Here is a 16,160-nt window from a genome sequence, read left to right as displayed (position 1 = left end):
GCCAGAACCCTAAGGAGACAAAATGAAAGATTTGCTACCCCTTAAAACCACACTACATGTAAGTGCTGAAGACATATATCGAATCAACGAAAGCAGATTTTATTTATTTATGAGCAAGATCTTAATCAGGTGTTGAGAGGCTCAAAAAACGCCGTAGATTATATACATCAGCATTGTGAACTTTACAACCCCATCTGCTTCATCCACAGGGACCATTTTACAGCCTCCAAATATTCATCGTTTCTTTGCAGCGCAGCGATAAGATTGACATAGGTTATCTTATCAGGCTCTATACCATTTTCTCTCATTTCCTTGACCAAGTGGACAGCATCTTCGACCATTCCTGCAATTCCGTATGCCTTAATCAACGTGTTATAGCTGCACAGATCAGGTCCAAGTCCGCATTCTTTCAACTCAGTCAGCACACCAGCAACTTCATCAATCCATCCTTGCTCTCCATAGACATTGATCATAATGTTGTACGTGTAATGGTCAGAAGCACTGCTTGTTTTCTTCATTCTCTGCAAAACGCTTCTAAATCTTTCCATTTGGCTTTCCTTCCCATAAGCATCCAACATGGAATTGTAGGCTTCCAGGGAAACCGAAAAGCCCTTGAACTGCATCTCTTGAAATGTTGAAGACATGCTTCTGAAATCTTTATTTCGCCCGTAAGCAGCTATAATAGTATTGTAAGAGATCATGTCAACCAAACCCCACTTTTGGGCCATCCTGAACAACTCCCTAGCTTTCTTCAGAAGCCTTGCTTTCCCGTATACATCGAGCATGACATTGAAGGTTATGGTATTAGGAACAAAACCACATTGAAGCATCTCATCAAAGATCTCTGAGATCTCATCGACTGGCAAAGCATGAGAACAGCAGTTTATGACACAGTTGTACATTTCCCGATCCCAAGTCACTCCACTCTTCAAGAGTTTATAGTACAGGTCTTTCAACTTATCAAGCCTGCCACATCGTTGATAAATCCGGAGCATATCACGGAACATGTAAATGTCTGGAACAATTCCCTCCTGTTCTTCCATTGCCTCTAGAACAGAGCAAGCATCTTCCAGAGAACCAGCTTTTACATACATTCTCACAGCAATGCTATAGGCAATCAGGTCCAATACGATTCCAGAAGATTTTAACTCCACGTAAGTTTTTTCCGCTTCTGTGAATAGGCCCATGATGCTATAGATGTCAATCATTGTGCACATGATGTGCATGTTTGGCTTGTTAAAATGTCTCGGCATTTGCTTGTATATTTTAACAGCATCTTCAAGACGACCCAACTCTTTACACGAGCAAATTAACAAATGATACAAGTTATCTTCAAAAGGCGGGTCCTTCCACAGTTTCTCCCTCAACACTTTCATAGTATCATCCACCAAGCAGTGTTTCACATAAGCCATGACAAGAATGGAACAAGAAGTCTGGCTGACAAGAATATGTTGATAGAAAGAACCTCTCAAAAGGCGAGGCACTTTATCTACCCTTCCTACCTTCTCGTATGCTTGCAGAAGAGTACCAAGAATCGAGGAATATTGGCACCCCATTGTCAGCATATCGTCAAGAGTCCTGATGGCCCCCTCTTCATCCTCATGCTTGGCTTGCAAGTTTACTAGTGTGTACAGGTTAGACGAATTAGGCTTGTACCCCAACCGCTTGAGCTCTTTGTAGTACCATTCTGCTTCCTTATACTTGTCAGCTCGACCCCAACCTTCAATCATAGAACGGTAAGTTGTTTCATCAGGCTCTAATCCAGCGTTCTTTATGCCCAGAAATAGGTGATGAGCAGCATCCATTTTAGACGCCTTCCCATATCCAGTTATCAAAGTATTGTATGCAATAATGTTTGGAGAAAACCCCGCTTCTTGCATGGAGACCAGTACTACTTCAGCATCGTCTACTTTACCCTGCTGACAATAGGCATTAATCATTACCAACCAATTATCCAAATTCAATCTCACTCTATCTTCTCTCATCAAGCCAATGACCTCTTCCGCTTTGTCATACAAGTTCAAGCGGGTGTAAATTGTGATCATCGCAGAGTACGCTGATTGACATACAATTCCACAGTTCCTCATTTGAGAGAAAGTAAACTCCGCCTCCTCAACATTCCAACCCTTCTGGTAAAGTCCCATTAGCATACCAAAAGTTGCAATGTTCGGCTGGATCCTGTGATCCAGCATCATTCGAAACCACTTGGCTCCCAACTCAGCGCGCCCCAACTTACAACACGCATAAATAAGGGTGTTGAAAACCTGATAATTCAGCTCACCTCCCAAACCAGCAAGCAATTCCTGAACCAATTTTTCAGCTGCATCCCAATCTTCTCTCCTTCCTATCACTCTTAAAACTGAATTAAAAGCGCTCACATTGCGCTCTAATTTCCCGTTGCTTCTCATCCACTCGAAGAATCTAAGAGCTTTGACATCATTACACCTCTCTAGCCGTCTCAAAATATCGTTACAATGCTCCATGCTCAAGTGAGAGCTAATAACAGAATAATCAACATCAAATTCACCACCATTCACAAACAAATTCTCCAATTCCCTCACCCACCTACTCTTTCTTGAACTTAACTTCGAACCCTTTTCTCTCCTACGCTCTTTCTTTGGCCCCCCAGACCCCTTCTCACTTTCGTGTCGAAAATCCGGGTTTCCCTCAACCAAGCTCAAATTGATTTCCTCACCCATCTGACTCAGTTCCGAAGTGCCCGACAATTCGAATGGGAACCCAGAAACCTTAATCCGATTTCCCCAATTCAGAGCATTAACTACACAAGCTCTGCTAACATTTGCATGACCGTAGCAAAGAGAAGAATTGAACTTGTTTGAAGAATCAAACGTGTCCAAAGAGATTGAAAATCTCAGTGAGGTCATCATATATATATAAGCCGATTCAATACATGAATTACTCACCGGAAACAAATAGGGGGAAAAGAACACAACTTTATCATCAACTTGTTCTGGAATCTGCAAAATAAAAGCGTAATTTCAGATGAACACAACTTTGAATTTGGGAGTTGGAGATAACGGAGTTTGAAGCTGTGGAGGAAAGTTAGCGCCTTTCAGGATTTTATGCCTTTATTTTATTTTATTTTTATAACGGTACTGGCCCTGTTCTTATTGGTTATTGCACTTGCTTGGACCTATTTTTATTTTTATTTTTCTCCCCCAACTTTTTTTAATACATCGATCTATTTACCTTGATTATAAAAAGGTTTTTTTTAGCTAAAATTGTTTTTGAGATTTGCATAACTTCTCACTTTGATCTCTGAGATTTGAAATCAATAGAAGTGATCACTGACATTGTCCATCCTCAATCATTTTAATCATTCCATGAAAAATCTTCATTAAATAAGAATAAAACGACGAAAATACCCTCAATTTTTTGCCAAATCATTTTGACCTGTTGTTTTAAATTGAATGTATTTTTGTCATTTTGATCCTTATTTAACATAATTTTACAAAATGATTAAAATGATTGATTGTGGAGAATTTCGGAAACCACTTCTATTGATTTCAAATCTCATGAATCAAAGTGAAGACATACGCAAATCTCAGAGACCATTTTGGCTAAAAAATCTTATAAAAAATAACTTAAACCACAACAAACTAGCTATAATAAGTTGATACTGAACCCGTCCAGTACAGGTAAGTCGAGCAAGAGTACACTAGTACCATCTTACCCGTCCGGCGAATGATACCAACAAAAAAATTCAAATTTAAATGTAAGAGGACGGATGTTGCATAAAAAGAAGGCATATTTCTGATAAATAATTTGCACTCGTACATAATTCTGCCTTCTCTTTTTTCCATAAAGAGAAGGCATGTTTCTGCTCTTACAATTACAGACTCGGGAGAAAAATTATGATCCTAACAAATCCAAATGCTACCAAGGGCTTCTTCAAGTGCCCTCTTCCTGCTTATCTCTCCACTCCACCCTCCTGCCCGACCACCCTTCTCTGCTCGCAGCTTCACCATTTCTTCATCGTCAACGGCGTATCCGTGCAGATCATGCCCCCCTCCTCCAAGTGGTAGTGGTTGTGGACCCATGCCGCCGGTTGGACGTGGTTGCCCTGAAACTGTAGGAGCATACTGGCCCTGTGTACCAGCACCAAATCCTGCTTGTGAGCCTTGGCTCAGACCCTATCATTAGACGCATCATATCAGTTAACAAAATCTCTTTGAAGGGTTTCAACATTTAAAATGTGCAAGGTCATATAAAGAAAACAAAAGAGAATGCATACACGTAACAATCCCACTCTTACCGCATCAGTTTCATTTTGTATGGGATGTCCCTTGCTTGCTGCGAGAGCTGCAGCAAGCTCTTCAGCCTATTTGATCGAAAACACCAGCATTAGAACCATGGCATAAACTTAGCAGAAAATATTTAAGAGTTCAATATTGCCACTTTGCCTGCATCCTCTTTTCCTCTTTTTCCATTATACAAAATCAGAAGGTTAGGAACAAAAAAGGAAAGGGATCAAAACATGGTGATCTTATTTTGAAATACCTTACGAGCTCTGTTAATCATTATTTGTTCGGCATTTTCTTCCTGGTACTTGGCAATTTTCGCTTCAATAGCAGGAACATCTATTCCTTCGATCAAGTCAAATGCTACAAAATGATTTTTCCCTTTGTCAGACTAACTTTTCATCACGCTATAACTGTATAAGCTACAGTTAAGCTGAAAAACTTACTCATGTCCTCCACTTCCTCCAAGTAATCATTGTATTCTCTCAAGGAAGAAAAATCCTCTTCTCGTTTATTGAATCTACACAGTGAATCATCTCCGTCAAAGATGCATAATAGAATTGTTAAGCATGTACTGGCTAATAGCAAATACTACAGTGCATCAATCAGTTCCAATACTTAATACATCAAAAGATTCCATAATATCAAAATCCATAAGCTTGAATGCCTTTTAAATTCAGTTCAGTCCCATAAGTTTTACTCATTCATACAAAATATACAGCCGCATTACAGATTTTTCTCCTTGAAGAAGTGTTTGAGTTACTTAATAAGTCCAGGATTCCTACTTAACCTTGAAGCACTTCTTAACATAACACTAACTTCAAATTTCAACTATTTATTTTCTATGACTTCCAAGGTAACAACCAAAATTTGAATGTGTGCACAAAGACACACACACACACACAGAGGGAGGAAGGGGGAGAGGGAGAGAGAGAGAGAGAGAGTTACATGCTTGCAATCCTCTTCCTGACCACAATCTCCCTGTTCTGGGAATTAGAATTGGTAACCACCATTTTATTGCTCCTTCAGCCTTCTTTTCACCTTTTGCTCCTGCAAAATCAATGAGATCTTAAATTCCATTCTGTTTTAGCTACAACAAGATGAGTGTATATTTATGTACTTGAACAAGTTCGTGAAAATGTTTACTAAGGCCTCTATGTGATGCCCTTTTCAAATCAAATGGCTCTTAAATATTGAACCCTCAAGATCAAGTCAATTACACGCCCGAGGTTACCACAACATGAAGCACAACCACTTTGCACCGCTCATAAAGAAATTGGAATCCAAATCCTCAGTCGAATACCGTTTTAACTGAGAAGCTGTAATATAAAGATAAATTATCAAATGCCAAACTATGATCCAATAAATGACCAAAGTCCATATGCCTAAGAAACTCTCGGTCCCTGCTTATCTAGCGACAACACAATCCCGCTAGTAATACCTCAGAATCATGGCATAGTCTTTAACACAATACTTGTCAAAAATTTCGTCACGTACCAAATTCGTTCGATATTTTAGAATCAGGAGTAGCATCCACATCACCACATGAACTCTCACTGCCTAAACAGAAATTCCCATCTTTTTAAGTTTCACCCCACAATAAGAGAAAAGAAAACGAATTTCTTACTACTCAGGCTCTTTGATATCGATGTGAAGCATCTCATTATTCTTATATGCTGAGAATTACAGAACATGTAATTAGCAAAACAAAAAGTCTGGTGTTTGCTAAATCAAGGTAAAGGTATTGAATTTGGCAAAAATTAGAAGATGGGTTAGGCTTAGCGACCATGTTGGTCCGACCCAGTAACCAATCGAGCTTGATCACAACCTGGGTCGGCCATGGGTTGCACAAAATTTATAATTTAGAGGGAGAGAAGTTGCAGAAAGTTGCATACCTGGGAGATGGAGAGTGGGCGAATGAGATGAGGAGAGAGGGAGATGAAACTCAAGTCCGACGAACCATCTGGTGACAGAAAACCAGTCTGCGGGGTGCGACGAGTGGGTGCAGCCTTGGATGGGGAGGTTGGTTCGGTGGTGGGCGTGGTGGCCAGACGGGTAGGGAAGATTGTGAAAGAATGAGAAACTTTTACGCTCATATTATTTTAGTTATTATATTTACCGTCAGATCAATCTGACGGCCTATAGAAATAGATCTTACAGTTCCTAGGAAATTCTGATCTTATAATTCCAAGGGAATTGATTGCGGTCATAAACTGCTGGGTTTTACCAAAAAAATAAAAAATAAATAAATTCAAGAAAATACAACAAACACAAGTCAACCACCGACTTTTATATAAAAAATCAAGGAAAGAGGTCCAATTTTATAGCCTATTTTTTTAAATAGGTCTAATTTTTAGTCCAATTGGACCCATATCAAAAGATCCCTAAAATCAAATGCTTGTGATTGTAATTGTTTTTTTTAAGAGGTTTTAACGAAACTCTTTCAGTACTATTCATTTTTAACGAACAGTCACATTTTTACATTTTCTTAGTACTATTCACTACACATTCATATATCATTTTTCATTTTTTTTTAGACTTTTGGTTAGTTTTTTTTTTTTTAATGAGAATGAGACCACTAGAGAATAATTTGAACACCTGATTAGGTACGAATTTCATATTTGTATTCCACACAACATGTTTTGCATTCGACTCTTTGTGCTTGTGAATCAAACAATAGTAGTTAGAGAAGACTGAAATTCTCTGATTCTATCTAGTTATTAAAAAGGTGAACTGACAAATAAATTAACCTCCTCCAATTTATCATTAAACTGGCAAAGATTTGAAAAGGTAAAAAGCTTTTTATCCGCAAGTGGTCCTTTACAACCGTGGTGAAGAAGAGTGTTGTTCTTACGCTACGACGTAAGTTCAAACCCCGTTAGTTTCCTAATTTAACATTCAATCTAATAAATCTACCATCTGACAAAAATAAATAAATAAATAAAGCTTTTTATTCCTATTCCTTCCAATCTGTGTAGTGTTTTTATTCGTTGATTTGATTCCTGAAACTCGTACTTACATTCCTAAAACTTTGAGCAAACTTTGTACACCAACATTAACATAAACCGCACATAAACTTTGGTTTGGTTTTCAGTTTCGACAAAAAAAACCCGAACCGATTTTAACCAAACCCACCCCAATTAACATCCTTGATACATCTGTCTACAAATATGGCAGCACCAACACAAGGTGTATGCATTAACGTCCGAATTAGTAAAAACAAGTTATCGAAAAGATTTACTTCACGTCAAATAACTAGCTACTTTCTTGTAAAAATCAGTTCATGAACTAAATCCTTGATCTTCACTCATCCAAAACAGGTCAAAAACTCAAATGGTTCAAGGTCTCAAACATCGATAAACGCAAGTACAGATGATCCATCTGTAAAACATTTGTAAATGTGATAGGAAACTAGTATTAATCAATGTTTACAATGGGATTCTAGTTCTACCATGTGAATGAAGGTAACACGTATGACGGGTACGCATCGTATTTGGAAGCAAGAGCTTGCACAGAAGATAAATCTGCAACGTCCGCGAAGCTATTGAGTCCAAGTTCATTTCCATGGATCCCACAGGTGACAAAAACTGATTGGATTGCAGCTGCATTTGCACCCTTGATGTCGTGGTGAAGAGAATCGCCAACTGCGATAGATTCAGCAGGATCTACACCAGCTAAGTCCATAGCTGATTTGTAGATGATCTGTGTAAAAACGTATAATTAAGCTTGTCAGAAAGGAAAGCAAAGAGAACAAGAGAAATCTATGAAACGAAATAACTGGGAAACAATTCACAATATCGTATTTGAGATAAGGTTTACATATCCATTTGCCAAATCAAGGAACAATGTGAGAAGAATGCGGGTAGCATTAAAAAGCATTTCAAATCGCTTTACTGAATAAAAAGTCACAAATCTAAAACTTCGCTAACTATTTGACAGTCAAACAATTAAAGAAGTTGCACAAGAGTGGAGCAAAAGATTTATGTTAGGGAGCACCAAATATGTAAAACTCATACGAGGGTCAGATCGCAAGCTCAATAACTTGACCGCATTTAAGTGCTTGGACGCATCCAAGAGAAAGAATGACCGTAGAGTGCAAAAGCAATATATATTAAGGTAAAAGTCATTATCAATGGTAACCAGAACAATGTTGTTAAATTACCTTATCAGGCTTGCCCATCCATTTCACTTCACCCCCAAGCTTTTCGTACTTGGAAGCCAAAGTCCCTAATAGAAAATTCATGAGGCACATATAAGCAAACAATCAACACTGCTAAAAATATCCATCATATATATGGGTATTGTATTCAGCCAAATAAATAGTATTACCAGGCATTACACGCAAGGCTCTAGCCTCAACAGTCACAAAATCTGGATTTGCTACCACCATAGGGATGTGTTTAGCAGCACATTGTTCCAATATACTTTCAAGTTCCTCAAGTTTCATTGGAATCGCATCACCAGAAGGACTCCCCAAGGCTTCAGAGCCATGGGCCAAAATAAATTCGGCGTCTTGAACATTCTCCACAACTTGTAGTCCCAGGCCCTACAAGAGATTGATAAAGTAATAGTAAGATCAATGACTAGGTTTTCAATTTCATGATTTCCATAGCTAGATTTTTCTGTAAAGCAAATCTGGGGAAATTTTAATGCGTGTGGATTATTGGAAAAAAAAAATTCAATCTTGAATCTTTTACAAATCATATTGGCCTGTAAAGGATAGTTTTCTTAAAACCAGTGACAGTAAATGATGAGATTCCTGTCTTACTGAAAAGTAAAGCCACTATGCCATAAAATTCAAATAGTTTCTTAACGGACGCCTGAAGGAGGTGGGGGAGAAAGAGAGCCCCCAGAGGCTCCTTCAAGAAAGCGTAATACACTAGAGGAAGGGAGAAAAATGGCCTCCAGAGTTAACAATGGCTGTACCTCAAGAGATATGGTACCACGAGCACTCCAAGTCATATGAATACAAGATTTTCCCAGTGCAGCGAACCAAGCATCATCTCTCCTTTTACATGACAACATACAGGAGAAGTTACAATGTGGATGGTTGCAGAAATTAAACAGTTTGTCGTAATACCAATGCAAATCAGCCATAATGTTATCATATTGTTGGAACCCTACATGCCAGTCCTCATATAGCATTGATATTGTTCAAAGAATACATGGTTTGGTGGTCAACCTTTGTAAGTTTTGATGTGTCAGTTCTCCGCTAGTGATGGCTCCTACAAAAAGAGAAGGATCGAACCCGAGGCTTTTCAATTTATCCATGGTTGTAGACGAGCGTCTTGATGAATTACTTATAATAACCATCTTTGCACCACTGCTTGCTAGCTTCTTCACTATTAAACAAGAACAAGTTCAAACAAATCACCGCTGCCTCATCGCTTAATCGAGACTAGAACGGCTTGTTGCACTACCAACTAAAACAGAAGCTTACCCAAATGCCAAAACAAACAGACGAAAACATACATGTTGAAATTGCACCAGGGTAAGGTTGCTTCCCATCATGGAGAACTCCAAACTGATCCAAGAACCAGGCCTGCACGCACATCACCAAACGCATAATTTACATTTAAGTTGAAGTTTTGGACCAGCTTATGAAATCACTTCAAGCTCACTAAATCAACGAAAATACGCACAAATACAACTTCTAATAAATCTTTCCATCAAAACTAGAACCTTTCACTATTGGAATTGCTTTGCTAATTTGCTTACATGTAAGAAAACACTCCTCCTCCAATGGTGACACGGCATAGTTTTATCATACAAACTGTTCATTCCCCTCATCGTCGTCTAAAGATCAATCTCTAGAAAAACGTTATTTGATCCAGAGACCACTCGATTCAGAGACCGTTCAATCATCCATATGTATCAAACAAAACCGAACGCAATATAGCCGATTCCACTTAACCGAAAAAGCCTTTTTTGTTGTTGTTGTTGTGCTTAATTATGCATAAAACTTGGATTAAGCTAGGAGAGGAGAGATTTCAGGCAAAGCGAACCTTGAAACGGTGCGTTTCGGCAAGCTGTTGGAGGCCTTTTAAGCTCTGGAAAAGCTGAGCGTCGGTCGATTGAACAGAGCATCTGGGCATCATCTTCTTCTTCCGCTCTGTGTGGTTCGTTCGGTTGGTGTGCTCGTTTGATATTTACTTACACGTGATAAGGCCCCGCAGGTGAGAAGCTAACTTGTTCTGAAGCTATTTGCCAATCAGCCCCTTACCTTTTTGGTAATTTATGGGTAGAAGCCACATTATCTGCTTAAAGTCGTTTGTCATCTAACAAAATTGATCTTTAAAAAATGACCTTACGGATGTGTTATAAAATCGACGATGTATGCAGTGAAATAAATAAACAAGACACAAAATTTACGAGGTTCCTCTACAGTCAGTGTGACTGGAGTACATCCTCGGGACAGCAGTGATGCTTTCATTATAATCTGAAATAATAAGAATACAAAGATAATTCTCTATTATCTCCTCTCCTCTTCCTCTCTTTTCTCTCTTCCTCTTCCGTGAGTCTCTCACCTATGTTTTGTGTGTGTTGCATTTATATAAAAAACATGAATCGTAGGGAGTAAGCTTTGGCAGACAGCGAAAGACAACATTTATTCCAACTTGTAGCTTAGTGGATTAGTGGCCAACGTGGACATCCACCATATTTACAACAGGATGAACGTTTATGAACATTAAACAGCATTGTGAGATGATAACTAAACCGAAGGGGAGGGGTTGGACAAATTTTTTAGTGTGTCGGATATAAATCATTATATTGAGTGTCATAATATAAGCGATTAATAACATCATTGAGATGAGAACGGAATTGAAGGAAATGGAAAGGAGAAATGTTTTAGCCTACCGGATATAAATCGTGTAATATAAGCGGTTAATTTTTTTTTTCCAATGATTTAATCACTTATATTACAAGGGGCGTGCTATCCACACACCCCAAATTACTTCTCACACATCCTTGTTAATTTCTGTCTGTTGATCTTCTTCAATTCATCCAATCTGACGGCCGAAAATTAAAAGGATGTGTGAGAAATAAAATGGCACACCCCATATTATAATACTTGGTGTACTAAGACCGTGTTACCAACACACCAAAAATTTATCGAGACGAAGATCACAAAGCTGTTACACTAATTTGGAGAATAGGAAGTTTCGAACCCAAATGCATGAATACCATGAACCTAACACCCTATCCAATAGAACATTTAACCATATGCAAAATGACACTTGTGCATCCAACCAACATCAAATTAAAATAAATTTTTTAAGCGATTTTCTAAAACCTAAACTACCGAAATGAAGATTCAAATTCGAAAGGCATCCTTTTAGCCAATGCCAAATTAAAATATTTTAACAAGGCTACTAGAAAAAAGAAAGGGATGGAGGGGTGACAATCTTAAGGATACAAAGGGCAAGTTTGCATAGCAATTTGCACTACGATTATTGAAAGGCACAGCCTGTTCCAACTTCTACGTTGACGGTCACACCAGTTTTTTCCCGTCTTTTTTTTTAGTTTACAACAACGTCGTCTCGAAAGGAGACATGAGTAACCAAGCATTACAGCAGATGGAATTTTTCCTCCTCATTCAGCACCGAGTGCGAAATGAAACCTTCAAGAGTCGCTGATAAGTTGTTCGGATGCTGGCATGATAAGTTGTTCGGACGCTGGCATTGAAGATCCTGACAAGAAGGATTTGATGAGTGTGAGAGCTTGCTTGGGTTTGTGCAGAGGAACTTCATGGCCTGCTCCCCTCACTGACACAAATGTCAGCCCGGCATATTCTTGTGTCCATCCTCCAACCTGTTAATTAACGAGGGGTAACCGTATTAAATCATGTTGTTTTTGAAGGATAAAAACTATTCTAGGTGTAATATGTAGTTTCAAAGCAATAGTTCTATGTTTGAAACAAGAATTTTAATCTGTATCCTGTTTCAGTATTCTGTTCCTAATGGGGAGAGAATAGTTCCCAGAGGTTGTTTACCTGCCCATCATCGTACCATGCACGCCAAGGTTTGACAGTTGGAAGCTTAAGAGCATCTATACTGTATCGGGTAGATGTAATTGGGATTACGGCGTCATTATCACCACTGCCATAGATGGGAAAACAGCAAAAGTAGGATGAGTACCAGCAAGTTAACTATACAAAAATGGTATTCCCAAACCATGTGCCGAAAATGCCTCCTTTACAATCGACACATTATTCCATACTGTTTATATAACGACCATGAAAAACAAAAGGATTGAGTGAAGTTAATTATATTTTTTGGAACTAATCCCAAAACTTAAAGAAGCATCGAATCTATATCAGCATGGTGATGAGAGGGACCTGAACATCCATATACGCAGTCCTGAATGTATCAGCTCCTTGTAAACGTCCAGCACTGTCCTAGGAGAATCCTTCCAAGTCATACTTACCACATCACTACAAAACAGCAAAATATGGGATTACATAATATGTAAACCTTTCCACCCTAATATAAGCGGGGAAAACAAAATTTTATACGTTGTTTAAATTCCAGATGCAAATTAGGATAACATATCCCGGTTGCAGGCAAGACATTTTTACGCAGCTTTTGCTCCACCAGCCACAGATGGAGGCAAAGATGGTGGTTGACTAAAACTTCAATGTATTCTTCACCTTCTTAACCATTACAATTTATTCAATCAAAGTCCATATTTAGTAGACGCAAATACGGTTAGCCAAAGCTCCTGAAGTCTTGAGCCATCAATGCTCTTCAGGATTGGCTCATTAGAAACCAAAAGTTCTAATGCAATCAAAAGCATGAAGCACTTTTTTCAACTGATTACCTGCATGTTGCCCATTTAGATGGTGCGTGACCTGGATCAATGTGAAGTGCCTTTTGAACCTCGGGTAGATTGAAGTATACAACTGAGTGTGCCTCGGTGCAAGGATCATATTTCTGACTGATGTGGCCAACTGTCTATCAAATGGAATCACATTTCGGCATCAGTATGATAATACATCTTGCAAGCATATTCTTTTTGGAAAGAAAGGAAATTCTTGATTCATTAAGAACTTTAAAGTAAGAGATGAACTCGAATGCAGTGTAGTAGGAAGTTTATTGTGCACTCACATTCCTTCGTTTCCGCAGCCCATTTGACTGGCTAACATTAGCAGGGCATGAAGGAGTGTAGATGCTGTAAGGGTCAATGTTTCCAAGTTCCGCATTAGCAATGTCAAGAACATTATCACATGAATTTGAGGTGTGTATAAATGACTGGAAGTCACACAGAAGGTTCAGCAACTTGTAAGTTTGATCGGAAATCAAACCAGCTGACCACATAAATTGGAAAACGCCTAAGTGATCATGGTAATCATCGGTTAGAGCATTTCCCACCTGCAAAACAAATATACTTTGTTATTTCGATGTGTTTAAACAACATAAAATATCCCAAACGTTTTCCTTAGAAAAGCATGTAGTCCATATACCATATAACCCTTCAGATTAACTGTTTTTTCCTTAGTTTTCAAGTTGTACTTTACAATTGCTTGACTCAGCTGAGGAACATAATGTCCTGGTACACAAGACGGAACCAATCAAGTCATAAATAATACACCAAAATACAAGAATTATTTATATTACATTAATATAAAGAAGAACATAAGTTCAATATACCTCCATAGCTCTCTCCTGTAATGTAAAAGTCTCTTCCCTTGTACTGGGGAAAGCGCTCAAACCATTGCAATAGAAATGTTAGAGAATCATTGGCTGCAAAACAACAGAAATTAATAAACCAACGTGCATAAACTAACAACATAAATCGCTTGAAGCATAACAATTAGACATGAGATGGTACCCGTCCTTTTATCTCCATTGGATAGCAAATCAGAAGAAGTGTTCGAATAAGAAAACCCAACTCCAACAGGTGAGTCGAAAAATAGAACGTTAGCAACTGCAAACAATGTAAAAGGAATCAGGCAATTGCATAGAATGTATCTGTAAAGAACCAATCAGAAATGGTTTCATCATTCTGAAAATATACCCTACTCCTGACCTATACATATCATTCATAGACGTAACTGATAAATACACAATTTGTAACATTCCTCACAGATAATACAACCCAAAACCTCTAGCGGTCTAGCTGGTACCTTTTCGTAGCGGTACATTTTAGCTCATCGAATTGAACATAGTTATGAAAAGCATCTCACCTTGATTCCAAGAGTAAGGGTTCAAATACAGGGTCTTCCCGTCTGCCTCGATATGAAACGGGCCAATTTCTTCCGCCATACCATACGCAATGGATGAGCATCCAGGTCCTAAGGAGGTTAGAAACCATTCAAACAAAATTCTATAACAAGTAAGAAAAAGCAAATTGGCAACAAAAACTCATGAAAAAACTACTCACAAGCAAATGAATAGGAAATTAATCAACTTTCTACCTAACAAGTTCATCCGAACGCTCAAAAGATTTTTGGGCACCTCAGAAAACATTTTTTTTCCCAGAAATGTATTCCAAATATTAAACAAAATGGAAGGACATACAAAATTTTAGCAGCAAACAGAAGTCAAAGCAGCACAATCACAAAGAAAAACGAGAAGCTATATGCACAAAAAAATTTAAAAATGAAGCTTTATGCAAAAAAAATTGGAGCTTGGTTTGAAGGGTGGACCTCCATTAAGCCAGAGAACAACGGGCTTGGAGTGAGGGTCCTCGGCAGCCTCGACAAACCAGTAGAAGAGAGCTCTCCCGGAATCTTCATTGACAGGGACGTACCCAGAAAAGTGGGCAAAGCTGAGGTTGAAGCTCTGCCCCGGGAGATCGGCAACTCTGTCCAAGTTCTGCTGGGCAATTGGGTCGGCGGGAGGAGCTGAAAAAACACTGCCCAGATGGAGATTGAGGAGGATGATCAAGACTTTGAGAGCAGAATCCCATCTGGGTTTCGCCATTTTTCTGGGTTGAGACTCGAGAGAAAGACGGGAGGGGCTTTAGTTGAGAGAAATAGGAGGTTGGCTCTGGTGGTTTTGCTGGCAAACCACAAAACCACCGTATATGCTAGTCTGACCTGGGAAGGTAACAGTCTTTGTCATCTTTGGAAAGCGGGCCAAAAGATATGATGTAATTCGATTTCTTTTCAGAAAATAGTACAAGGGGTGTATTCGACATTTTAATGAATTTTTAAATTCATAGATTTTTATGAAGTTTAACTGATTTGTAGAGATTCTATGTAAAATTTTGATTCAATTCCCTCGAAATTTCATGGGAATGTAAGATTTATGGATGCTTAAAATACACTATAAAATCTCTCAAATTCCTCAACTTTTCCAAATTCTCTAAATTTTAATTCTAATTGAATACACCTAGAATGTTATAAAAAAATTTAAAGTTCTAATTAATAAACTATCTTAAAATCCTGATTGAATACACATTAAATTTCAGAAAATCACTTAAAATTCATATTAGATACTCCTAAATTCATTAAAAGAATTAAAATCTCTCACCATCCCAATTGAATACATCCCCTAAGAAATGAACAGTAAAAATTGACATTAAATTAATTTTTTTTAAAAAATATCAAATTATAAAGATTGTCGAAAAAGTTAGACTTTGAACAAGACAAACCCGACATAATGTTTACTTTGACAAATTTCTTTGTTACTATAGTTGAACGATATTGGAGAGGAAAAATCAAAGCATAAAATATTGGATATAAAATTAAACGCACTTTAATTATTTGTGCTTTAATCCTCTTTTACATGGAACAGTCTTTAACTCTTGAGGCCGCCGGAATCCAAAAAAAAGCTTAAACGCAATGGCATTTCATCGAAATTATTGCCAACGCTTTCTTGGTCGTGACCGAAACTGTTTGCATCCATATATGTCATCTCTAGAAACCTTTCTGTTTCTAACAAAACAGAGAAT

General features: G+C 38.2%; 4 protein-coding genes across 9 annotated transcripts; all 4 read right to left on the bottom strand.

Moving 5' to 3' along the window:
• Positions 1–78: 78 nt before the first annotated feature.
• Positions 79–3,071, bottom strand: LOC103456354 (pentatricopeptide repeat-containing protein At4g30825, chloroplastic). The gene has a single exon (XM_008396061.4). It carries the CDS (start codon positions 2,886–2,888, stop codon positions 183–185), a length of 2,706 nt encoding a protein of 901 aa, XP_008394283.3. The 5' UTR covers positions 2,889–3,071; the 3' UTR covers positions 79–182.
• Positions 3,072–3,751: 680 nt separating this feature from the next.
• On the bottom strand, positions 3,752–6,349 carry LOC103456355 (uncharacterized). 3 transcript variants are annotated; one of them, XM_070813877.1, is made up of 7 exons: positions 6,158–6,347; positions 5,760–5,938; positions 5,211–5,312; positions 4,709–4,782; positions 4,522–4,625; positions 4,277–4,342; positions 3,752–4,154 (listed from the first exon to the last, which is right to left on the bottom strand). In XM_070813877.1, exons 3-7 carry the CDS (start codon positions 5,273–5,275, stop codon positions 3,882–3,884), a joined length of 582 nt encoding a protein of 193 aa, XP_070669978.1. In that variant the 5' UTR covers positions 5,276–5,312; positions 5,760–5,938; positions 6,158–6,347; the 3' UTR covers positions 3,752–3,881. The 3 variants fall into 3 exon arrangements, with proteins under 3 accessions (XP_070669978.1, XP_028950633.1, XP_008394285.1); XM_029094800.2 differs by lacking the exon at positions 5,760–5,938 and having other exon boundaries at positions 3,752–3,808; positions 3,846–4,154; positions 6,158–6,346; XM_008396063.4 differs by lacking the exon at positions 5,760–5,938 and having other exon boundaries at positions 6,158–6,349.
• A 1,197-nt stretch (positions 6,350–7,546) lies between these two features.
• Positions 7,547–10,787, bottom strand: LOC103456356 (uncharacterized). 4 transcript variants are annotated; one of them, XM_017322602.3, is made up of 8 exons: positions 10,268–10,397; positions 9,981–10,072; positions 9,735–9,804; positions 9,445–9,604; positions 9,189–9,270; positions 8,592–8,808; positions 8,425–8,489; positions 7,547–7,964 (listed from the first exon to the last, which is right to left on the bottom strand). In XM_017322602.3, exons 2-8 carry the CDS (start codon positions 10,050–10,052, stop codon positions 7,710–7,712), a joined length of 921 nt encoding a protein of 306 aa, XP_017178091.3. In that variant the 5' UTR covers positions 10,053–10,072; positions 10,268–10,397; the 3' UTR covers positions 7,547–7,709. The 4 variants fall into 4 exon arrangements, with proteins under 4 accessions (XP_017178091.3, XP_070669976.1, XP_008394288.3 ...); XM_070813875.1 differs by having other exon boundaries at positions 9,703–9,804; positions 10,268–10,380; XM_008396066.4 differs by lacking the exon at positions 9,981–10,072 and having other exon boundaries at positions 10,268–10,787.
• Positions 10,788–11,576: 789 nt separating this feature from the next.
• LOC103456357 (serine carboxypeptidase II-2) lies at positions 11,577–15,374 on the bottom strand. The gene is made up of 10 exons (XM_008396069.4): positions 14,911–15,374; positions 14,449–14,556; positions 14,094–14,189; positions 13,913–14,005; positions 13,726–13,811; positions 13,370–13,633; positions 13,083–13,216; positions 12,601–12,696; positions 12,256–12,361; positions 11,577–12,074 (listed from the first exon to the last, which is right to left on the bottom strand). The coding sequence occupies exons 1-10, from the start codon at positions 15,185–15,187 to the stop codon at positions 11,886–11,888; spliced, it is 1,449 nt and encodes a 482-aa protein (XP_008394291.3). The 5' UTR covers positions 15,188–15,374; the 3' UTR covers positions 11,577–11,885.
• Between the last annotated feature and the right edge of the window lie 786 nt (positions 15,375–16,160).

This window comes from Malus domestica, chromosome 15 (assembly GCF_042453785.1).
Source record: "Malus domestica chromosome 15, GDT2T_hap1".
Lineage (NCBI taxonomy): Eukaryota > Viridiplantae > Streptophyta > Magnoliopsida > Rosales > Rosaceae > Malus > Malus domestica.
The sequence above is the reverse complement of the archived record's forward strand: the minus strand, read 5'-3'. Positions and strand labels throughout refer to the sequence as shown.